Below are 25,967 nucleotides of genomic sequence, written 5' to 3' on the forward strand. Positions count from 1 at the left end.
TCAATTGACCTCACAGCAGTTGACATGGATGTGAATGAGCTTCTGACTTTCTCTCTGAGTGATCATTTTACAAGGAAATATAGCCGAAATCACAGCACAAGCGTTGTCTTTAATTTATGTGTATGGTGATTTTGTCAGACGACGCTGGAGATAATTATATCCTCAGGAAGTGTAAGTCACACTGACTCAAAAGTTATGGCGCTCAGAAGGAGTATGAATTTTGACACAAATTGTGGAAATCGGGTGCAAAATGTTTTAAAGTACCTTAATCGCCTTTCTTCTCAAGCAGTATCTTTACTCACATTTCTACCTGTGCGCCCCCACTTCAACTCTCTCATGCACGACCCACAGGTTTAGAAACTTTGATCTAAACTGACTACAGCTGCTGTCCTTGGTGAGCAAGCCACAAACCTTTCAGTGTCACGTCTGGGTGAACTCTTGTAATTTAAATCCAACCTGACTACTATCCGGTTCTGACACACAGTGCCGAGATGTGCCAACATACACACACACACACACACACACACACACACACGAGCTGTTTCTCACACAATCTGTTCAGTTTGGCAACATTGTGGATTACAGTCCTGCCTAATTCTGGGCCGAGTCTCTGTCACAGCTCTCAACAAGCTTTTGGAAACACCGTCACTCACCATTCACTTTCTATACGACCATCACTCCTTACAGTTAGAGTATTTTATAGCTATCTGCCTCGACAGAAGTATCATGCTATTTATAGGTAAACTATTTTCAACATACTTGTAGTTGCAATTTATGTCTGACACTCTCCAGATGTTCTGTGTGTCGAAGCCCATCCTCTTGACCTCCATTTCCATTCTCTGACGCACATGATCACCTGCACACAAACAGAGCATGGAGGGAAGAATTTTTTTTAGGAATATCAATATTTTAACAAAGTACACAATCCCAGAGGTTCAATTGCTGTTAAACTTTTGTATCGTGTTCAGTCTTGATTGTTATGTGTGTGGACCTGGGCGACAGAGATGAACGTGCTGGTCCTCATCGTCAGCGCTACCTCCCAGACACCATGCATGATAGGCCAGGGCGAACAGGTCCTCCAGCCGGGATGGGTGAGCTATGGCCCGGTTCAGGCGCTTGACCCACTCCTGGCACTGCTTAAACGTTGCAAAGTGGCATCTGTGGTGAACCCAGTGTGAAGATTAGAAAGATTAGTGAGATCCAATAACAAAATATCTCCTTACAACTTTCTTCAGATGTTGAGTGATTTTCCAGCCTTTAAACGGGGGTAAAATGTGGCCGCTTAATGATGAGGAACCAAGACGCCGCTGGCACATCTGCTGCTGAGAGTCTGAAGGGTCCACTAGTTTTTGAACTTTACACATGTCCATAAACAGATGAGAATTCCAGTCTGCTGTGAAATAAAAGCAGCTCTTGGTCCTTTTTCCCTGGATCTGTTGTTTTTAAACTGAACACTACATGAATTATGTTCGTTCAATTTTATATCTGTAAGAGTTTAATGACTATTTTTACACCTTACAAATACTGATTAATGGTTAAGTGTGGCACTGTGTGATATACAGTAAGTTGCCTCTTTAAGGCTAGACAGAATTTAACTATTGTATTATTGATTCAAATGAGAATCAGAACACTATACTATATTTAATTTGATTAACAACAGCATCAACCTGTCTGCAGGGTTAATATGATGTGTGAGAGTGAACTGAGCTGCTCTCCTTACCTGACAACTTTGGAGTCTTTGCAGATGATGTGCAGCTGGAACATATCTCTGCTCTCCACACCCTCGATCAGCCTGAGAGGCACCTGTAGGGGGAGACGGAGAGCATGTGTGATCAGCCTGATGGCGTACTGTCAGAGCAGACAGCACATCTGCAAAGATGTTACCACCCTCTGGTCTAGTAAAGACTGAATCCAGGCTAGATACGTGTAGTACAGCTTTAACCTCACGTTATAGGAGAAGAAGTCCTCTGCAGTATTTTAACTTTGTATCTAGATCACTGTTATGATACCGAGCAACAGCTATAAACCTTGCATTGTTCACAGGATTGTCTATTCTGCCTTCTAAGCTTTTAACTGATACTGTGTGGACTGAGGTGTTAATGAAAGCACTGCCGAGATTACAAAAATCACCCATGCAACTTCACTTTTGGACAAACCTGTAAGCAACAAGGTGCAGATGTACACCTTTTATAAAGTGGGTCATACGGCAGAAAATAGTACCTGTTTTTTTTTTTAAGTCTCAAAGTCAGCCAAGACACTGCACCTTAATCATTTAGCATGGTGCTTTCACTAAAAGTTATTATATTAAATCCAGTGTTACCATTCAGTTGAATGTAAATTACAATTTTTCCACAGTGCACTGTAATCGTGTAGAGTGAAGAGGAGCTGAATGACTAAGCCGTCTAGACTGTGGCAGAGGGTGGTGTTTTATCGTATGGTACTCACAGATATCTCATTGTCCACACCAGGGTAGGTCTAAAACACAGTGACACCATGGAGCACACACAGAGAGAGAGGAGGGAGGGAAGACAAAGGACAGGAGGAAATGGAAAAGACTATTAAACCAAAAAAATTCAGGAGACAAGGGGAAATGAAGAGTTAAAAGGAAAGAAAAACATCAAAGAGGATGAAAGATAACTGAGTGGATCACGCAGTGTGCTACTTGCAGCACATGACCAAGCCAAATGGAAATCATGGAGAGAAAGACAAACATGGACGGGAGCAAAGGGCAAGAAAACAGCTTAGAAGTAGGGGGGTGAGTTGTTGGGGGTGGGGTGGGGGTGAGGGGTTGTGGGTTGAGAGGTTGTGGCCTGTTGGCATTCATACAGAGTTCATTCTGTGCTACTGGGGTCAAGGCAAGACTCTGCCCAGTAGGTAACCAGTTCGATAGGGACTTTTAGCTGGTGACGTTGCATTAATCAGACTTCCCCTCTGACAAAGTAAGTCAGTAAGCAAGGTTAAGAGACGTCCTCAACATCCTGGTGATCTGCCCTCTCCTCCTCCTCCTTTTCAAACCCCTGTCATCTTTTCCACAGGGATTCAGCTTCTGGAATAAATGACAGGGATTTGGGAAGAAGGAGGAATTTCGCTGCCAGTGAATGCAAACAATTGGTCTGTTTGTGTTTGAGCAAGGCCCGACGTCAGCAGGAGCGAGCTGGTGGACATCAGTACCAGTGGGGGCTGGGCCTGTGGAGCCGAGATGTTACATTAAACCTCTCCTGCCTGAAGAGCAGAGGGCCTGTCACTCCCATGGTTCAGTTCTGGTACAAACAACTTCACGGCACCTACGGTATGATTAAAACCTCTTTACGGGTACCTCATGTAAAATACTTGTAGGTATACTTGGAGCCTTGTTAGCACTATTACGTGTTTATAAAATTCATGAGGAAAAGGGAAAAAGCCCATGCGCGGCCAATCTAACATTATAACCTCCTCTCTCCTCTGCTGTTGGCTTCTGTAGTGGCGTGGCATAGCAGCAGTAGTGACACTCTGGACTGAATGAAACTTTTGTGGTTCAACTGTATGTTTATTGTCTGTCACGTGCACTCACGTTAATGACAGAGTCCTTGAACTTGATGTGGAGCCTGTAGTTAGAAATGGCAATGATGGCTTCATCAGCATGACCAAGATATTCCACCCCTTCCCCCTGAAGAACTGGGAATGGCACCTGTAGGGACACAAAACCAACAAAATTGTTTTAGTCTGTACTGCAAAAACATTACGCCAACACTTGTTCATTGTAAGGCTTTATTATGTCTACTGAGAGGATAACCATAACATCCACATTTCTATTTTAAAATCTGTGCTCTCAGTGTTATGATATACATACAAAACTCTGGGTAACACAACTGAGTCTACAATCATTGTTTAGGAGGTATAGTCATAGGACATGAATGTCTGTACCAAATTTCATGTCAATCCATTGAAAACCTGTTGAGGGATTTCACTCAAATCCCGAATGTCAAATTCATTGTGGTGCTAGATCAAAAGTCAGGGATCAACCAAATCAGTAGGATTCATCATCTGGGAACCATGAATATCTATACAAAATCTTGTGGAAATGCTTCCTGTAGATGTTGACATATTATTCTGGATATGTAAAAACCTCTGACGTACCACTCGCCCTAGAGGAAAAATCAGGGTATTACAAAAGGCACCATGAATGTTTGTACAATTAAAATATCAAATATTTGTTGAGATTAATCAGTCTGGACTGATTAGTGGTTGACCAACCGACTGACCATTGGACTGACCACTGCAACCACTTATGGACCTCCCCATGCACTGACATTGCTCTCTCTTCAGCCACACCACTGCATAGCTAAAAAACATTTTAATTATTTAACAGATTAGCACTGAAATACTTGATAAGATTCTTAGTCTTGACTTGTTTGACTAGATTTTTTTTTTTATTTCAAATCGTAACTTTGCTAATTTGAGACTGCATTCAGGCATTTTGGTGTTTTGTACTAAGACAAAATTAAACACCAATGCATTTTTGAGCTTTGCCTCCCTTTTAAAAAGATGGATGGATCCACAAAAAAAAAAAAAAAGTTTTGTGGATCCATCTGGTATTATGATTGAAACTCAAATTTGATACTGGTAACACCATTAAAAATCTCCAAACTCACAATGACTGTTGTGCCATTACAGAGATGAGAGAAAGGGGGACATGAGAAACTGTGTGTATGTGTTGCCGTCCAATTTTCACATAGTAGTTTTACAGAAGGACCTTTGTGAGTGCAGAGGGCTTTGCTGGTGAGCCTGAATGAGCAGGCAGACAAGAGGCACGGCTGGGAGGGAGACTGTCTCCCCTAGTGTTGACGGTACAGTGAGGGATCCAAACTGTCCATTAACATTCTTACTAGTACCCATTTTATTACAGACACAGCCAGGCCCGGGCTTTGGCTGTAACTAGACCCCTACATTAAGATAATTGGTTCCCAACAGAGGTTAAAAGAACACATTTTTCAATTCATTCTGAGGCAGGGCATTAGCTTTAAAGCCATCGCGAGGAAGAGACACAGCTACAGTTGCCAGCCTCTAAACAATTTCATACAAAAACACAGGCGTCCATCCAATATTAGAGCGGTCAATTTCACACTGACCACACTGGTAGAAGTTATTGTACTGTTTACTGTGGCTGCTTCTTCAAGAGATTTAAAAATGATGAATTCAGTGAACTATAAGACCTTTTATGAATGCTGCTGTTCAAGAGGATTTAAGCTGTATCAATATGTACGGAGATTATATCATTCTCAATCTTCTTGCATAAAACATTCCTTCTGGCTGATGTGAAACATCTGCTGGGATGTTGGAGTCTGTTTGGAGATATTTTATCGTTCAGACATCACTCTCTCCTGTCTGATAGAATGAGGTCACTTAGGTGACCTCTTCAAATTTCAGTGTTTCCTAATCATCACTGCATGTGCTGCTGTTACTCCTGGCTGCTTAAACATGATCATAATCATTGGGGACCATGGATTGCGACCCAGCTCTTGTTGTTTAGTTGCCGGTGGTGAGGACAACAGTGTCGCTTAGAGACAACATTACCTCATCCTACATTAGCATGCATTGCTGAGTCACGCAGAGGAGGACCCACTGGTGCATGTTAAAAGAGGACATGCAGCCAGGCAGATGGGGGATTATGGTGAGATGTCAGCAAATCAGGCTCACTTGAAACAACATTAGCCGACACGGTTAAAAGCACAGTCTTTGTTACTGCCCAGAGCACACAAGCTGGATGTGAATGACAAACCCACAAAATACAAGTTAACATCTACTCAGTCACCTTACTTTTTACCAGTCATGACAAAGAGACAACACGTACAATAAATCTAAAATAAAACTATGCTTTTTTTTTTTTTTAAAGGAATACTGTCGATTGGAAAGAGGTCAACAGCTGCCAGTGCATCAGACTGTTGATGACTCTTGGTCCAGAGAGCTTATGTTAAAAAAAAAAAAAGAAAAAAGAAAAAAAGAAACTCCTGCATTTATCACTGCACCTGCTGTTTCTCATCTCTAACTGAATATGTGTGCGTGAGCCTGGACAGGATGCATGATGAGGGAAAGAGTACAGCTTAAGCCGGGAAATGGAGCACGTAGTATCCGCACTCAGAACACCATCAGTGCCAAATATAGGCAGCAGCTCCCCTGGCAGGCTGCACTAAGTCCTCTAAAAGGTGGAATATTTAAAATGTGACAGCTGTAACTCAACCAAGTTTGTGGTGACAGGCACACAAACAAAGCTGAAAACTCTGAAGCTGCTGATTGCGACAGAAAAAGCTGTAGATATAGTTAGTTTTACAATATAAAAGGAGAAAAAAAGTAAAAGCCTAATCAAAAGCATTTTTGCATTTGACATGAGTTAGGGAATGTAGCTGGTTTGCATTAAATACTGCCTCAACAGCATCAGAAATGGCTGAAATGAAAACGTGCAAATACTGAGTCTGTGTGCTGCTCTGCTGTGGAACAGACCTAACACGTCCTGCTGAGAGTGCCATAGTTGACATGCTTTACAGACTGGGAGCTGCAGTAACAAGCTGTGCTCCTAAAGTAGGTGCATGAGTCACTGTCAGCCAGCAAGTGCAGCAGAAGAGCAGAAAATACTGTGTCACATTTCCTACATGGAGCCTTCAGCAGCAGTTTTATTTAAAAAAAAAAAAAGGGGGTGGGAGAGAGGGAGAGAAAAAGACAGAGACAGAGAGAGAGAGCAACAGAGACAGAGAGAGAGAGCTGAAAGACCCGTGAATAACACTCTCTGACTTGTGAGTCGTGACTTCCGGTTCAAGCAGCCTTTTAGTGAGGACATGCACGCGTGCAAATGCACTCACAACTCCAAGCATGCAACACGGCTTGCACGCACACAGGAGAAAAGGCAGCAGGATATTAAATATGGTGGAGAATGCCTGTAATTTGCCTGCAGGAAAGCTGTGGTAAGAGACATCAGCTGTCAATGAACCCATCATGGAAGTGCCCAAAGAAAAAAACAAAAGCAAAGACACAATGTGTGACTGCATGTGTGAGTGCAGGGGGAGGGGAAATATAACAGTGGAGGAACAGAAAATATTGCAAGGTAACTAAAATAAGAACAATTACAAAGTATTAAAGACAGAAGCAGCTTTGCCTTCTGGCTCCTCGGCTTAAAATGCAGCCTCCTAGACTTCGTTAGACACCATGTTACAAATTCCCTCCAGTCTTCACACACTGCTTTTCAGGTATTAAAGAAATCTTCCACAAAAGAGAAACATCAGATAGTGACCCCTGGCTGGACAAATCCCTCCTCCCTCCACCTTTCCTTTGCCCAGACACAACATGCTCAGCTCCATTAACCATCAGACAGCCAGGGAGCACAAACTCAACACTACGGAGGGCACAGCGCAATTGGCCCATCAAAATTTTGCAACTGGCATCTTCACTGTGGAATAGACTTATAAATCCTTCTCACTTCACTGACCTGAATGCTTTTTAACGGCCCTGTTCTTGTGTAATTTTGGAGGTTGATGACATGTAAATAGCGACATAGTATTCATAAAGCAAAAGTTTTAAAATAGGGGTTTCAACCTGATACAGAGCCAGTAATATTGTTGTATGGGTAGTAGTGTTTATTGTCAGCTAATGCGGTTTGGTGAAGGACGTGCATTTATGTATACATATAAAGCCTAATTACAAACTTACATTCTTATGTATAAGTGTATATGTAGATGTAATCTAGGTCTTATTTATAATATGATCTGATTTATTGTTTTTTTATTTCCTTGTTTTAAATTAAAACATCATACTCCGGACAGATAGAGAAGAATGCAAAGACTTCGTGTGACAGTCAAACATGTAAAAACCTTTACTACTACAGAAAAATGTGAATCACACCCTCTTCACCTCTTTCATACTGTACATACAAAAGCTTTGTAAGCATTTTCAACTTCCTGCTTTCAAAACTTTCTTTGTGGTCTCTTTAAGGCCTTGCATAAATATGTGTCTTATCTCAATGTAGTATACTCATTCAGAATCTAATTTCTAAATAAATAGTGAGGACATTTTTTTTTCTTTAGAAGTATGATGCCCTATCTATATAGAGCGTGGGTAGTGGCGGAATTCAAATGCAAATAATTTTGCTATCCACCAAATTGCCTAATTAACTTTTTCCTGTGTTGAATGCTGATAAAGCATGGCAGAACAATGACAAAAATGTGCTCCACTACGCCAGTGTCATCATCTCTCCTTTAGCATCCGGCCACAAGCCTGCTGAATTGTGGCTCTTGTAGTAATATCTTGGCAGTCACAAGACGCCACTCCACATACCACCAAGCTTCATCAGGGTGTTTAAGAGGAATGCTCTGATGCCACACCAAGAGCCAGGCTTGAACATGAGGTGGTAATCTGGAAGTTGTCCGCTTCTCATGTAGCTGGGTGTCAGAGCAGACGGAAATAATGTTCTCTAGAGCTGTAGTTGTCAAGAGTTGATGAAGAACATCCATCTCACCTGAAGGCATTCATCCTCCTTCACCAGCTCCTTCTGGGGGAACAGGTCCTTGGCCTTGATGTACTCCAGACTGGGAGGCCCCTCTTCACCCTGTCATCCACAAACACAATGCAGAGGTGGTCAGATAAATACTTCTGTCGTTATTTAGATTGACACAACAGGATGGAAAACCACATAAGGTACATTAAAAAAGCAAGAAGCAGCAGGAAGAACACAGAGAGGGCCTTTGCAGAAAAAAAAATAAATCTGTAAGATCAAACAAAGTTCTGTGTTCTGGTACTAAGCATTCATCTGGGTGGTACGATACATGCCCAGTGGAATTTCACAATCCCCACCAGCTAACTCACAGAAGTCATGTAGCAGATTAAATATTGACAACAAGAGATCCAAAATTCCCTTTAAATCGGGGGCCCACCAAGACCTGTGTAAGGTTAATGAGGCAAGCTATTATAAAATGTTTGCAAGTCAATCCTAAACAGCATTTTCCCTTGGTGATTAATAATAACGCTGAAGGAAGAATTCAACTTTTACATATTTATATCCTGTTTGCTTTGGCGCTTAGCAGGTAGTAATTGCATAGAGTTCATTCAGAAAGTATCCGGACCCCTTCACTTTCACAATCGACACACAGTGCCTCATAAAGACAAAGCGAAAACAGAAATTTAGAAATGTTTGAAAATGTATTAAACATGGTCTGAATACTTTCTGAATGCACTGTATGCTGAACTGGGCAGTGGATACCAAAAAGCTGTAGACTTTGTGACTGGGCGTTACAGTCTTGAGCTAACAAAGATACTTGGAGTTAGTATTAGGTATTTCCCACAAGTGACCAGTTTTTCATGAGGCACTGACGTTTATTTCAAGAGTTTTAAAAAATGTTTTGCTTGAGAGACTTTTGATGCCCATTACTTGAATACAAATTCATTTAATGTCACATTTCTAAGGTTGCTGGTAATTAAACATCCAAATGCAGCCTTATCAAGAGTCACCTGGTATCATGGAAGGTTGGCTTAAATTAGACTGCAACAACTTAAGAAGCAGCAGAGGTGAGAATGAGAGAGAAACAAAGAGGGCAGTCAACCCCGTCCTTGCAGCACAGGGTAACAGTGTCCTCTCTGACTGTGCAACACTTTCATCAGGTCATACTACAATCACTGGGGGAAAGGTAATCAAATGATGAAATTAAAAGACATATCCACACTTTTTATTCACTTCTACCTATCTGCAAAAATCCCCTGAATATAAATGTACAGTACACTAGTATCCTGATTTATAGTGTTATCCTTGTTTTGATGTTATTTGAGATGTGATTTATAAATTGAGCACAGAGCACCCTGTATATACAGTCTGTGACATTACATTATCCAGGTCTGCTATGACATGTTCAGGAATGTCTTTCACTCCTCCACATGCAGCCTGTCTCTGTCATTTCTGGGAATCCCTGTAGTGACAAACGCTCCCTTCAGAACACATGGGGATCATAAGAATATGACTGCCAAAGCATCATGTATTGGCTTCTGTGACATAACTTTTGAGAGAGGCTGAATCAATAGTGCGCATCTATAGGCACAGCAATGAAGAAATAGCTTACTGCTGACATGACATATGCACCTTTGAATGTGAAGGAGGGGTATTGTTGGATTTTCAGAAATGTGTTAGCAACTACTAATTATAATTTGCTGAAAATTTACCAATTTCAAATGTTAAAATGTTGAAAAATGTATGGGTTCAAAATATTTTGATGATAAAATAATCGTTTCAGTCAATTTTCAAGCAAAAATTCCAAATCTTGTTGGTTCAAACTTTTTAAATGTAAGGAGTTGATGCTTTCCATTTATGCTAGTAAACTTAATAGCTTTAGGTATTTTGGAGGGTTAGTCAGACAAAACAAGAAATATGAAGATGCCACTTTGGGCTCCAGCAAAATATAAAATAAGGACATTTTATAGGAAAAATTAATCATGAAAATAATCAGTATATTAATAGATAATGAAAATAATAATTAGTTGTAGTCCTAAATCTGAATAAAGAGAGGACATGGTACAGGTGTCGAGACCTTATGGGCAGCTTGACAGAGAGCAGTTTGCAGCTGCTGTCTTTGTATTGATGGCTTATTATGGGTATGGGAAGTCTGTGTGCGGGAGAGATTAACACGGTAAATCACAAACCCAGTCTACTTCTACAGTCCTTCTACAACATAAATTGTAATGAATGGCAGTGTTGATGGCAGCCATGGAGACATGGGTCAAGGCTGTGCCAAACTGAGATGTCTACACTCCTTAAAAGATGCTCCAACGTTAAGTGCTATCTGGTAGTATTATGGGCTCCATTTCCCCCAAATGATGCGGTTATGTTCATGCTAATGCTGTGTTTCCATCTCCATGTGAAACACACTTATGGTGAAGGTGAGGTGGAAGCTGCTTTCTAGCATAACAAGAAAAAAACCACCTAGTGTTCCACCAAATCTCACTGTATAATACTGCGTTTACAGCTCAAAAAGTGGTTTATTTCTCAGAAGATACTCCTGTCAACTTTAGAGAGCCTCAATTTCAGACTAGTAAACTTGCCTGAACACTGGTTAGGCAGCTGTGCATCATCAATTTTACTTATTTTCACCTGAGAATGGATGGACCATGAGAGTGGCCATCAGTAAGAGGTATCCTGCGAGAGTTGGGTCTTTACAGGTTGATCTCTCACACTGTTGCCAGGCAGTCTGAAGAACCATCCAGGCACAGCTCGTTTGCTTTCTTTTTAGGGAATAAAGTTTACTATGATGTGCCAGACAGCTGCCATAAATGACTCAATAAGCAAGCAGGAGCATGCATTCAATATTTAGAACCACACACACACACACACACACACACACACACACACACAGACACACACACAGTCAATAATCCATCCAATCACTTGGTTCCAATAGATCTTGTGCTGCACTAAGTGGTAGAGACTTGGCACCATCTACTCAGTTCTCGTATGAGGCAGTCCTGACGTTGCACTCCTGAGAGGCTCACTAGAACACAGAGTACTTTAAAGGCAGAAAACAGCCGACTGAAAGTTGCGTAGATGTTGTACTAAAAAAATCCAAGACACAGTCTATATGCACAGACTGGTATATATGGATGGGTTGTTGGTTTTAAACTTAAAACACTAGAAAGAAGATACTCTCAGCTGTTTACCTGACAAGTTTTTATGGCAGTTCAAATAGACAACAAAATGACAGAAAATGTCAGGTAGAGTAAAACATAGCACAAGACATCAGTGTGGCAGTGTTAAGAGGAAGACTTGTAGCAACCGAAAACTCTCCTGCAGACAAGCTTGATATTTCAACTTCGCATGACAGATAACACTTAAACAAGACAGGGATTAAACGTCTGTCATTACATCTCCAAACAAACACAAGCATGACAAGCAGTGAGGAACTTCTTTTTTCTGATTTCTGGTCTACTGCATGGTGTCCACAACCAGACAATCAGCTTACACAAGATTAGAGAAAAAGAGAAATGCTCTCACTTCCAACTGACCCACAAAGATGGAGTACAGCTTGTCCTGTGCCCAACACGTTTTTGCTTTGTCACTGCTGAGAGCCTGCGCACCCTCCCCCACCTTTGTCCAACCAGCAATCAAAAAGCTGGATCTGACAGGCATGCGCGTGCACACATACGCCTCCATGCGTGTATCAAATGTAAATGTCAGAGTTCATAGTGCATGCAATGGCTTGATAATATGTATTGCCATATCAGTGATAGTATCAGCTAGCAGCTCAGTAGAGAGTCCTAACATAGCCAATTAATAGTGTGTATGTGGAGGTAAAAACATGAAGGGCTCATTTGTACTACGCTAAAGTTTTAATTGTCTGGGGAAAGCATGTGTGAATATTCCAGGGATTTTCCAGGGATTTCTGCATGTGTGTGAATGGAGAAATGAACAAAACAGGCAGCATGACAACACAAAGGTAGATTAGGTAGAGATACTGAAAAAGACAGTGGCACAGTCTTCATGAATAAGTGTCCGGTTGCCATGGATACAACAACCTCTTTTTAGAGCCCTTTCTCTCTAAAGCTTTGGGAAACAATTTGGTGTCCTTACTCACCAGATTATTTACTTAATCTGAGTGGGGCTTTGTCCCAGAGTTGTGCAGATTAGAGAATCACTACATAATGCAGAGGTGACCCCCTAAATGTGTGGGCTAAATGCACTTATACTGTATGTCTGCTTTTATGTGTCCAGTTAGTTACGGTTTTCGACATACAGTATTATATGAGGCAGGCACATGTAGGCACGTTGTCTAAATTATGTAGAAATCACCCAAAGTGTGAGTTGGTACAGAGTAAGAAAAGGACGAGGGTAGATGGAAACAGAGGAAGCAATGACAGGGCAGAATCAAAGCCACCGAATTTGAGATGAAAAACAACCAGGACAAAAATATTCTCTTCTGAAAGTCCAGTTAGGCAGTGCAGTCTAAGTAATTGGTGAAGATCAAAGATGGCAGAGTATGACGAATTTCTTTAAATGCATTTCTTTCTCCTGGCCCTCACTCCAACTTAATATTTCATAGACCACCATACTCTAAATGATCAGTCCCCTTTTAGGCTTATAAATGTTCGGTGCTCAAAGAGCTGCAGAAACTAGGCAGGGCCTGGGTTTTTTATAACTAAGCAGAATTAATCTGAAACAAACAGTTGGAGAAACACTCTGTCGCACAGTGAGAAGAGGTCTTTCTATGTAAACATATTTAAACTACTGGTTCCTCTTAAGAAAAATAGATATATGAACAATAAACGGTGTAATGAACTGGTGATAATATAAGACTTCTCAAAACATTAGGATGAGCACTAAAACACATAAATATGCAAGGAAAATGCTTTATCAAGAAAACAACTCAAAGTGATAGATGACATGTCAAAGGCAATAGACAGCAAGGGGAGATGGACTTAGTCTTTGATTAGGTACAGACAATGGTTTTGGGCTGTTGATTCTGAGAAAACAGCATCAAGTGGCAGGTAAACACCACCGCCTTGGTGTTTTGCAGTGTGGTTAGGCCAACACCAGATTGTTCACAGGTACCAAAGAGGGTGCAGTAAGGTAACACCTTGAAGCACATCCCCAAAAAGCTTTTGGCTGTACTTACACTCTTGATTCATTTAGCTGGTGGCTATAACAGAGTCTGAGTCATGGAAAAATCTTAACCAATTCAATTAGACTTTTTATGGTTCCATTTTGTGCAGACAATATATCACAGAGAGAGATAAACATGATCCTGGAACAATAACAGAAGATATTTTTTCTGCAGCTGGATCACAACAATAGTGATGATGATGAAAACCTTGCACAGTGCTGCAGCCCTCTTTCAAATGAGAAGACTGACAGAGCTGTGATCCAATTAAGTAACAGAGGACCTGGATACTAAATAATACAGACACTGACGCAGAAGAAGACCTGCTGACTCAGCTGCTCTAAAGACATATTCAAGAGATCATAAATTGTGTAGTGCCTGGCCACGTCTGGTCACAGAGAAAGGAGAAGAGGAGACAGCTGCTGCACTCTTCCTGATCCACCAGATAACCTAACAATGCGTTCCCTGGAAGAACTAGTGATGAAAATTAAAGTAAAGCTTTAATAGTATTAGCAATATTATTAACATGTATTGTTGCTGAAAATGTTAGTATAACACACAAAGAATCTCTCAGTAAATGCTGTCTATAGAAAGTAGGTCTAACTCTATGCCCTGAGTCTGTATAGTGCCTGTTGCACAAAACATTGACTCTATATGGTGTTGCTAGTGGTGATTATTTGAACTGATTTCTATTTAGTAGTACTGCTGCCTATTGCTCTGTGGATGGCAATACCAGTGTGTTGGTCTGTCCACAACTTTGGTTCAAACTGAAATATCTCATCAACTACTTATTGCCATGAAATGCTGTGCCACATGCACTGATTCCTGTTTACTTCGATGATCACCTGACTTTGCATCCACTGCCGCCATGAGGTCAAAATTTAAATTTGTCCATTACTTTGCTTTATGAATAAATACTCACAAAATTAATGACATTTCCATCAGCCCCAGATGTACTTTGTTTTTAGTGCTAATTAGCAAATGTTAACATGCTAATACAATAAACTAAGAGGGTGAACGTGGTAAACATTATACCTGCCAAGCATGCAGCATGTTAGCTTTGTCACTATGAGCATCATGTACATCAGCATTTAGCACAAAGCACCACAGCCTCAGAACCGCTACCACGGCTGTAGACTCACAGTCTTGTTATAATACATCACATTACTGGTATGTATTTACTCATTTTTACCCAGCGAGCTACAAAAATTTGTATCATAAAAAATCCTGACCCAGTAACCAGATACTTGTTTTGTCAGCCTGAGAAAAATCCATGTAAAAAATTACTGCAATATTAACTTTATGAAGGATGCAAAGGTTTGTGGTGTTTTTACCAAGTTTGGAAAGGGCAATATTATATTTGGTCGACCAATAATATGGGATGGCAGACAGTTGAATGTGAAAGAATTTACTGTTTGGTTGAAAAACACACTTGCTGAAAGTTATCAATTAATGGGCCCAGACAGTGGACTGTGGACATTTGTGAACGGTCAGAAGTTAACTTGTGAACCATTACCTAATTTAAGCCCAAAAGGTATGAGGCTAAATTCCTAAACTGTCAACCTTTTCACCATTCTGTCTTGAGATGCAAACTATGAGGAACACCTGTTCTACATCAGTCACAGTTTAATATCCCCTACAGTATACATCTAAATACCATAACTACTACTCAATGCAGGCCCTATACTGCAGTGAACACATTTCACTGCCGTGAGACTGCAACAGTGAGTGCACAATGTGCTCACTATCAGCAGCACACATGCTCTACACGCCTTACTCTTGACAGGCCCCTTTCTCCTCCCTGCCAATCAACGTACTGGCAGCTCAGAGCCCTCCATACAACAAAGCCGAGTAATGACAGCAATAAAGTAGCTTTTCATCACTACAGCATGAGACGACACTGAGGTAATTCAATTATTTGTATGTGGAGTCAGCGTTGGTTACTTAATAACTGCAGCGCTCACGTGTGTCGACCAACCCCCCTTCGCCCCCCCATCCCCCACTGAGTGGCAGGCACACATACACACAAGGCGAGGTAGGTAGGGGAGGGCTTTAATACACACCCATCACAAACCAGAGTAACAAAAATGAACACCAAAATAAAAGCCTAGTGACTTACAAAGCAGTTGAGCATGGAGCAGGACACCCTTCCTGCGAAGCTCATGTCGAGGAGAGGCAGGGCTGTGCCAGAATGACACACAGCCTATGGAGCAGCAGCACGACCTGAGCACGAGTAGCCGGCATAACCATTCTTCTCCCAGCCGGAGCCTCTCCACCCCTCTTCCACTTTGAACCTCTATGCCTGCCACCCCTCCCCCCCCCCCGCCACCTTTTGCACGTTCCCCCTTCTCAAGAGGTGGTATGGTACAACACGCCAGTCCCAGCTCTCATTCAGGAGCCCACCCCAACCCCCCCAGACTGCTGCCAGCGAGAGGAGACAGAGCACGCTGTTGTCTGAAGAGTAGCCCCTGTTGCACTGTTGAGAGAAGGATAGTCCAAGGTACAAACAAGAACAGCAGTCCACTCAATCAGTTGAGTTATAACTAAGGGGAAAGAAAAAGTGATGAAATGACTGCAGAGCTGCCTTCTCAACTGTAGCGAGTGAATGGGGGGAGACTGCGAGAAGAGAAAGCAGGAGAGAAAGAAAGACAGAGGGAACTGCCTGATGCTAAGCTCCGCCCTCTGCATGCGCATCTACCTCCCTCTCTCACATTCACATGCTCGCATGCATTTCTCCCCGTCTCCCTCTCATGCCGTACTCCACCCAACTCCCTCCTCGTTCACCCTTCACCGACATCTCCTCATAAATATGCTTCTCCCTCAGCGATGAGGCGGTAAAGCCTAGAATGTACCGCCAGCAACCAGAAGATGCTCTGACTGCCATGCATGCACCATCTGACATCAACCGCAGTATGCTGTAGCACACAAGCACACACTGCCTGCTCATAACTGTGTGTACGGGCAATGCTGAACACAAAAACACAGCCTGAAGACTGAGAGCAGAGAGACACTCCATCCAGCGGTAGGACAGTATCCCATCACAAAACCGTTGCACTGGCAGCAGCTGATCTAGTGCAGGAGGAAAATACGTGGCAGAGGCAGAGGAGGGCGGGTGTTGAGGAGAGTGAGTTTATGCGGAGATCTCTGGTGACACAGCATTCTACAGACACAAACTCCTTCTCTCCCCTCTCTCTAAGTGTGTTCTTGGCAGTGACACAAGTGCAGTACATCTTTGCACATAACACTGCTTAGTCGCTGCACCTTCCTGTAATATCAGGGAAGGTCACTGGATGTATATGGTGTGTACAGTGTACTGCATACTACACAGGGGACACACAGCCCTTCCCGCCTCTTTCCCCACTCTCCTCCCTGGTAGAGTCGTGACAGCCCATCGCCTTCAATGGTATGACCCCACATTATGTAACAAATATAACGTAGTAAACACAGCATAGACTGGATACAGAATGAAGCTCTATTAAAATGGAATTCATTTTACTGGGGGAGGTCCCATACAGGAATTTCAACATGGTAGAGCCTCATTTTAATGGGATGAATTTTCAATTTTCGTTAATTATTTAAGGTAGTTAAGTGTAATCCAGGTAGAGAAACCATCAAATACAATAATTTTCATCTGCTTTGTGGATGAACGTGTTTCCAGTCATACTTTTTCATGACTGCCAGTGATTGCGTAATGTCCTCTCTGTCTGTAGAAAGGAAGGTGAACTAATACTGAAGTATGTGATGATGAGGTGCATACATCTATACTAAATAATATATTGTACCTTACTCTTTAATGTACCACTGGCTTCAAATTGTCCAGAATGATGTATGGTTATCCCCATTGTAATTACAGACAATTTACAGACGTTGTTCCTGGATTAAAAAAAATACAGATACAAGGGTAACAACTACAGGACACCGTAAAAAAAATAGAGGGTGGATATATTTTACAAATCACACATCACAAGGGTGTAGTTATACGACCAGCAGGACATTTCAGCATATTTCATTCAACCTCATTGCTTCAGCATATTTCCCTGCACATCGAGCTGCACAATATCTACTGTAAGTCTTTGGTTGAAAAGTGAAATGTGCAACTAATTTCATTTTCAATAAGAAAATAATTTGGCAGTTTAGTTTTCAAGTTAGACTAAGTTTGTTTCAGGAAAAAAAAAAAAAGTTATGTTTTTTGCTTTTTATTTTGCTTTAGTTTCTGAATGAAATGGGTCAGCTGCAAGCAAAACATGTATACAACTGTCCAGTGTTAAAATTTGCAAATTTTATAGCATCCATCAATATGTAACACAAACAAACACGATTACTAATTTCTTATTTTATTCTACACAACCCACTTAAATTGGCTTTTGAACACAAAACAATGCCTATTTTATGCAGACTGAAGAGATTAAGATTCATACAAAGACACAGTTTTTTTAAATGTCTAGTGTGATACTCTAACATACAAAGTGCAGCAGATGCATGAGTCCGTTTATCTGATGAGATCAAGGTCATACTGCACACGAGTGTAATGCATCACTCTTCCTGCAACAAAAAGATCTCGTCTAATATATAGAGTTAAGTACGTAAGTATTTGGACAGTGACACATTTGTGATTTTGCCTCTGTACACTACTGCAAGGGATTTGAAACAAAGCCATCAAGATGTAATTGAAGTGCAGACTTTCAGCTTTAATTTAAGGGGTTTAACAAAAATATTGCATTAACTGTTCAGGAATTAATGCCATTTTTATACACAGTCCCTCATTTTCAGAGGCTCAAAAGTAATTGGAAAACAATTAGTTTCATGGCCAAAACAAATGGGTCAGATAAATGGACTCATGCATCTGCTGATATAAAATGCACTTCCACAAATCAAGCAGAATCTTACTGAGAATCATTTTCATGTCACATGATAAACCTGTGACTCCTTACATTTGTTTTCCTTAAGTGAAATGAAGAAGTGAAATAAAGCATTATGCATCAAAGCTGAGCTAAAATCAGCCTTACAAATATATGTTCAAATGTTTGTCAGTGCATAAATACTTTAGTGAAGTATAATGGTGAGATGGTACTTTGTAGAAACTACCCTAGGTTGTGCTGTAGGGTGACAGAAAATTGCTCTGTCTGAAGCATTCATTTTTTGAGGAAATCAGAAAATTGCTCTGTCTGAAGCATTCATTTTTTGAGGAAATCAGACTTTCAGTATAACCTGAGCAGGTATAGCATTCAAAATGATTTATTTTAGATGGAACATAATTTGGCTGAATAAACTTGTCAAATATACCTGCTTTGACTCTTTTATCTCAGAGTAAACCTCTATGTGCAATTTGGAGTTCTTTGCTTTTTCTTAATATTTCAAACAATGAACTTTGAATTAAGTGTACAGCTCCGGCTTTCAAATCATTTTCCACTTTATCCATATTCATCCATTTCAAATAACAAAAGCTGCATGGAATTTCTTTAAATTTCTTTACATTTTTAGGAAAATCTGAATATTTTGGCGTAATCTACGACGAGTGGGTCATAAGTCCAAACTCTGAGCTTTAAATTCCCCTTTCTGCCTGCCCAGCCCCACCCGAACAAGCCGCAAAAGTGAGCACCAGATTTGGCCTCCTGTGTTTCAAGTTTTATTTTAGGAAAGGAGGACAGCGAGTCACCAACACGGAGTGTCAGCCTACATGTTAACATACAGCTATAGAAGTATGATGAAGCATTAGGAAGAGTGTCTATATAGAGCTAAAATCTATTCAAACTCTAGAAAATATTTACATATGTATGTTTTTAGTGTCTGTAAATGGATATAGTTATGTTTGCATGCGTTTTTCAATTTGAATTCATACAAGCCATAACCTAACTATTGAGCAATCCACAGCCTGCAACCTGTGTTTTCCCAATCAATTACTTTGTAGTTATTTTGTAAGTAAAATGATTGCAGCATACAGGTTGTATATGTAAAATCTGACCCGTTAGCCTGAAGCAAGATTTAGCTTAACATGACGCATTAAAAACATCAAAAACAGGCTGTTTAAGTGCTCACCCATTTAATTTTTTTTTTTTTTAAAGTCGTTTTTGATGAACTGCCAGACATCCATTAAAAGTTGTAGATCAGAACATCTCAAACATACTGTAATTCTGGTCATCGGGCTTTGATTAGACACACAGAGGACACTGAACAAAACAACAAAGTTACCATTATCTGAATCGAATGAAAAGGAGGAACCTGGAACCTGACACTGACAGCCAGACTTCAAGAACCAGAGTAAGGTCAAACAGTGCTAGAAGTAAAAGTCCCTTCAAGAAGAGTTCCAGTCAAATCATTAACAACAAACCCTCTGGCTTTAACTACACCCTCACTTACAGCCTATGGGGTCTATTTAGTGCATTTAACAACAACAACAACAACAACAACAACAACAACAACAACAACAACAACAACCACACACACACACACACACACGCACACACAAATAAATGTGACTTAATCCTTACGTAAGCAGGTGAAATCATATGGGGCGGCAACAGAGAAACACCCATCTTTGCATGGTGTTGGCACACTAACTTACCTTGCTAGTTATGTACAACCCCTACAAGGTAGCATTACAGTGCATTGTGGGTACTGAGGGCAGGGTAAAACAAACCCCTTTGTTCTTGCATTATCCTGCTAACAATATGGTAGCGTGGGTGGACAACAGTATGAACTCAATACTTCTCGTTTTGTTTCAGCAAAGAAGCTGGAGGCTGGGAAGCAATTAAACACTGCTTCACGAGGCAGGATTAAAAGGATCATATCACATATTATCTGTGGAGCAAATTGCTGGAACAAATGTCTCACAATCCTACCCAAGAAAATAACCCTTAGATTAACAACAGCTTAGGACAGGTAGAAATATTAGCTGTGGCCACAAAGCAACTTAAAAAAAGGACCCAATAATGTAGTTGTATATCATACTTATAAAAAAATGACAACTGCGAAATCATGTTGCACAAATCCTACCAATGTGCATTTGTCAATCATACATTAACTTAACTTCAAATACAGTCCTACTTGAAATTATTAGCACCCCTGAATTTTAAATACAGAATTTAGAGTATCGTCAGAAATAAATGCACATGAACCAATTTTGTATAATCAATATATTTTAATAAGACGCCCAAAGTTACTGAACAAAATAAAATGAAAAAAAAAACAAAAAACAAAACTTAATAGTGATCATAATAGTGAAATAATACAGACACAAAATGTACCCCAGAGAAAATTATTGGCACCCTTCACTAATATTTGGTTGCAGAACCTTTGGCAACATTTACAGCCTCTAAACGTTTCTTGTAGCCATCTAGAAGCTTCGTGCACCTTTCTGCTGGTAGTTTCTGCAACTATTCTATTGCTATGAGTTCAAGCTCTTTTAAATTTGCAGGAGTCTTTCTTGCAATGGCAGATTTCAGCTCTGTCCAAAGGTTTTCAATGGGATTTAGGTCAGGACTCATTGATGGCCAGTTTAAAGTAGTCCAACTTTTCCTTCTCAACCATTCTTTTGTGCTGCTAGATGTGAGTTTCTTCTTAAGAAGTTTCTTCTTAAGACAGTCCTGGAACTGTCTTAACAGTTTTATGACTGTGAAACTTCTAAATAACATTACTCACTGTTGAAACAGGGACTTTAAGATCTTTGGCAATTTCCTTGTAGTCATTGAAATTGTTATGTTTTTTGATAATAGCATTTCTGATGCTCTCAGACAGCTCTCCTGTCTTTGCCATTGTGAAAAAAGAAACTGGAAACAATCAACCCCTATTTATGCAGTACAACCATCAATCATTGGTTAATTCAGGTCATATGAACAATAAAAATTAAACACACGTGACTCTTATTTGTTGTTGTTTTTTTAATTTTGTTTGAGAAACTAATTTAAATTCATCAAAAAGGGTGCCAATAATTGTGTCAAGCATACATTTTATGACTTTTTTTTAAAAATTTCACTATATGAAAGCTTTTTTTGTTGTTGTTGTTCAGCAACTTTGGATGTTTTATTCAATATTCTGATTATACAGTTGCAGAATTTGGATTTATTTCTTAAGATAAGCTAAATTCTCTACTTATAATTCACAGGTGCCAGTGATTTCAGCCAGGACTGTATGGGTTTTGCTGATTTCCAGTGATTCAAGTACTTTAGAGCGTGTTCAGTGCACCTGACATCATTGTTTGTCTGTGTTCTCATGTGTAACAGAGCAAGTTTATGACCTCACCCAGCCACACCCAAAGTGCAACGCACTAAACAAGGAGAGGGGTCAGTGAAAAGATGCTTTTCAGAAACACATAAAACTGAACTTCAACACAGGGCTAACTGAGGTCTGTGTTCTCATTTTACATGCCTCAGAAGGGCCCATTTGTTCGACAGCTCTGTCATCAATTAAGCCCAGAGCTCGACCGTGTGTCCCACAAAAAGGCTGAGAGCTGGGCATGCGGCCATGGTGATATTCTGTAGACCCAGCTGACCAGAACTTTAGGACACACATTCTCCTGTTACACTTCCTGTTTCTGTCCCATAAAAGCTGGGCCCATTAGTATCAAGAGGAATTTGTCACTCATCTGGTCACTGCTTCCCATCTCTCAAAGCTGAAGTACATTTTCTACAAGTTCACAGAAAAAGAGCAAAAGGACAAAACATATTTTGGATATTCTATGCTAAAATTGCAGAAGAATATGCATATAATGCTTAATTTGAGAAGCCTCATGTATCTACTCACATTTCTTAATCTCTGAGGAATGGAGCACTTCAGTCAAATATACTTTATACACTGATCAGGTCACTGTCAACTTATACTCAATAATTACTCTAAAATAAAATGAACATTTTGCATGGCTCATGTGAAATGTTGGTAAAGTTGTGAACTACAAATAGTCTTGCATCTTGCATTTTATATTTGCTATGCTTCAGTATAATTTTAACCTTCAGGTCCACAACTGCAGCATGATTAGACAAACCATATGCTTGTCTCACATACGGCAACCTCGGAGAGTCAGCATTCCTGTGGAAACACTCAGATTCTAAAAAAAGTGCATGTAGCAAATTGAAGCAGCACAATTATTTTCTCATCTTTTTGCACAAATTACTTTCATGGTTAAGTTACATTATACAAAAACCATTTAGTCATAGTTTTGCCTCAGAACTGAATAGCCAATAGCATCCACTAGAGGGTAATCAGGACAGATCTCTATCCAGTACCTACTGTAGGAGACATATGTCTTGGTCATCTTGGGAGGGTGTGTACTCAACACTTTCACCACTCAACTACAGCACAGCAGAGAGCTGTACAGGAGACATGTGGCAGTCAGCTACATCAGACATATAACATCTGTTCCCTGCTACATAGCAATTTTACTGAAGCAGCAGCATGTTCCTGAATGAAACAAATAGTGCCATAAAACTGTGACCCCACTGAGAAAAGTACTTATGGAGAGATTCTGCCTGGGGATGATCTACTTTCACTCACTCAAATTGGTATTCCACTATTCCCTGATTAGTGGCTGAGTATGGCTAAATGGTTATATCCAGGTATTTATTTGCATATTTGTAAATCCCAAAAGAACCCACCCTACCTCTGTGCAGGCACCGCGAACAACCAGCAGGAGTCGCTAATGCAGCAGTAATGGTGATCCCTCACTGGCTTCCTACCCAAAAACATGGCCTAATGGGTTTGCTGGCATGCACGAGCAAGCTGGAGGTAAGAACTGAACCCCATGTTTCTTTGATGGAAAAACTGGCCTGGTTAAAGCCCTGTTGGTCACTATCCAAATAAGTCTTGCTTATCATGATTTAACAAAACAACTTTTTTTATTGCACCTGCATATAATAAACAAGAGCTCAGACTACTTCATGAATGAAGTGGACGTTCTAAGTGAAATTCAATGTTTCTGTATTTCTACCAATATCATAAAGTGTCACATATTGAATACCACTGTATGACAAAAAATAAATGGAATGTCTGAATTGGTAAATGGATACATTATTTAAATGAACATGTACAGTACAATTAACTGCGCCGCCCTAAACTGCATGTGTGGCGAGTTTAAGCAGTGACATAAGTTTGAGAAGTGAATTCTGTTGTTAAACATGTTTTAACACATTGTTTAGGCGTGTAACAGTATTGTGTCATTTCTGGTGTGAGAGTCAAGAAGTCCCAACTTGCCATTTCACCTTCAGAAAGCACCTAGGGGTTTGAGAGCAGCATCTAGCTTATTAGCAATCAGGGATCTGCAGCAGAGTATACAGTATATAAACATATACAATCCCTTCCCCAATAGTGTGATTGGCTCACCATGCTGCCAGCCAGTGCTTTAGACAGTTGGTCTGGGTGCTCCTCTTCAGATCCCTCCCTCTCCTCCTGTCTACTGGGCTCTGCTGTGCCAGCGACGGCTCCTGCCAACATAAAAAACACACTACCTTCAGACATGGCGTGTGTGGGTGGTTGTGGAGTGTATGTGATTGCGTAAAATGGCAGGATTTCAAACCTTTTGGTCTAAAGTACAGCATGCACAATGAATGCTAGCACTTAAATTATCAAATGTCTAATTGTTGAGGATATTGAGTATAGACATACTTTTCATTTTATAGAACTGACCACATCCGCACACTCCAAATGCTCTCAGAAGATTGTGGGGGGGGGTTTACAGAGTGATGGTTAAACTGGCTGCCTGGGACGAGAGGTACTCTCTACAAATCAGGTCAAGTCGATGGAAACACACTCCACACATGCAGTGCTGCAGATAGGCCTGCAAGCACAAGCATGAAGTCTGTTGCCATATTGGAAACCTTGGAACAGATCAGATGACCTGACCTTATGGGAGAAACTCTGATTTACAGGAAATGCAAACTCGACATTCCTCATCAGATTATCAGTAGCCAAACAGATAACTGCAGGAGAAGCAGACAACAGGCATGGGCAAACTCCACAACTCTTCTCCACACCCAGCACACCAACAAGCACTGAGGTGGATATCCTGATCTTCTTACAACATGACCAAGAGCTTCTGAAATTCATTCACTGGATATCTGGACAGAATAATGCGTTGCTACACTTGAATCACTAACTAACTGTATGAAAAGGAACACTGAGATTGTACTGCATTCTCTTCCTGTGCATATGCAAGCTCAGTCAGGAGGGAAAGGAGGACACTTGGTTTAAGTTTACTACAAAGACAGTAACACATACACACAGAGAGCTGGACTAAATATGGAGATAGTGTTCAAGTCATTGTGTTTAAACAGACTTTACTACAATACATTGATTACAAGAGGTTGAAACTAGATCGAAATTCTCACTGTGCAGTGCTGTCAATTCACTTCCCCCCACTTGTTTTTTTTCCAGACACACCCCCTTTTGCACACAGCTCCACAAAAAGAAATACTACTCTCAACTCACAAAATACTATTCACAACATAACCTTCTCTTACCTGCACAAAGTGCTGAATCCAACTTTTTGCTGAAACTTCTCTACTTTTCAAACTTGAATGAAAGCTCAATGCCTTGCAAAGTACCAGTAGTCTCTGTCTCCCAAACACATTCTGGTTGTAATCCAGTGCATGACATACCTTCCTCCCTCTCTCTCTCTCTCTCTCTCTCTCTAGCTCTGTCTCTATTGCTTACTCTTTTTTCCCCACCCACTCTCTAAGTGCCAGGCTTCTCAAAGTGAAAGGGGCCATACTACAGGGCACGGACTCTCTACATTTCAGCCACCTAGGGTAAACTCATGACTCAATTTTATCAAAAGGAATCGCTTTCATCGCTAATCGGTCATGAATATAGAAATCAACACAGGAAGGCAAGCAGCCATAATTGCTTTCATAAAGTTACAATATGAGTCACCTACTGACTCACCAAAAATAGCGACAGATGATTAACTATACAAAAGGTGTACTGAAAAATTTAATTTAATGAGGCTTAAGGTAACAAAGATCTGATATGAATAACCTTTCATTAACAAAGTCACACACAAATTTAGAAGAGAAACGATCAAATTAAAAATAAGGAGAGCAAACTTTTAAAGCTGCATTCATTGATGATTTGGCCATTAGGGGGCAGGACAACTCAACAGCACCCTGACATGTTATTGCCTTATAAAGTTGTGATGGTTTACATTTTAGCTAACAAGTGCTAATTTACTTCGCCCTAAATGCCTGTTGTTGTGTTTCTGGCCACCTGATGAATGTAAGTCCAATAATCACTGTCCTTTTAGCTCAGATTTTGACTAAACCAACCCCCAAGAAAAATATCTAGTCCTTTAGGTAGGTGTTCACATGCTAGTTGCACACTCTGTTTGCAGTTTGGTGCTGGGCAGGTAGTTTGTAGAGGGTCTATCAGAGCTTGTTTGCTAAA

At 40.5% G+C, this 25,967-nt stretch overlaps 1 protein-coding gene across 3 annotated transcripts in view; it reads right to left on the minus strand.

The window, feature by feature from the left end:
- Window positions 1–25,967, minus strand: part of mtmr4 (myotubularin related protein 4) — a 42,504-nt gene that overhangs the window by 12,155 nt on the left and 4,382 nt on the right. The window contains exons 1-8 of one of the 3 annotated variants that reach the window (XM_040150155.1): window positions 25,046–25,199; window positions 23,910–24,010; window positions 8,483–8,572; window positions 3,551–3,667; window positions 2,446–2,475; window positions 1,721–1,803; window positions 992–1,158; window positions 760–856 (exon numbers count right to left, since the gene is read on the minus strand). In XM_040150155.1, coding sequence (XP_040006089.1) covers window positions 760–856; window positions 992–1,158; window positions 1,721–1,803; window positions 2,446–2,475; window positions 3,551–3,667; window positions 8,483–8,572; window positions 23,910–23,912 — 587 coding nt within the window. In that variant the 5' untranslated portion in view covers window positions 23,913–24,010; window positions 25,046–25,199. Of the gene's footprint in view, window positions 1–759; window positions 857–991; window positions 1,159–1,720; window positions 1,804–2,445; window positions 2,476–3,550; window positions 3,668–8,482; window positions 8,573–23,909; window positions 24,011–25,045; window positions 25,200–25,967 lie in introns of those variants that run through there. The other 2 variants (XM_040150156.1, XM_040150157.1) reach the window with 2 other exon arrangements.

Source organism: Xiphias gladius, chromosome 17 (genome assembly GCF_016859285.1).
Source record: "Xiphias gladius isolate SHS-SW01 ecotype Sanya breed wild chromosome 17, ASM1685928v1, whole genome shotgun sequence".
Classification (NCBI taxonomy): domain Eukaryota; kingdom Metazoa; phylum Chordata; class Actinopteri; order Istiophoriformes; family Xiphiidae; genus Xiphias; species Xiphias gladius.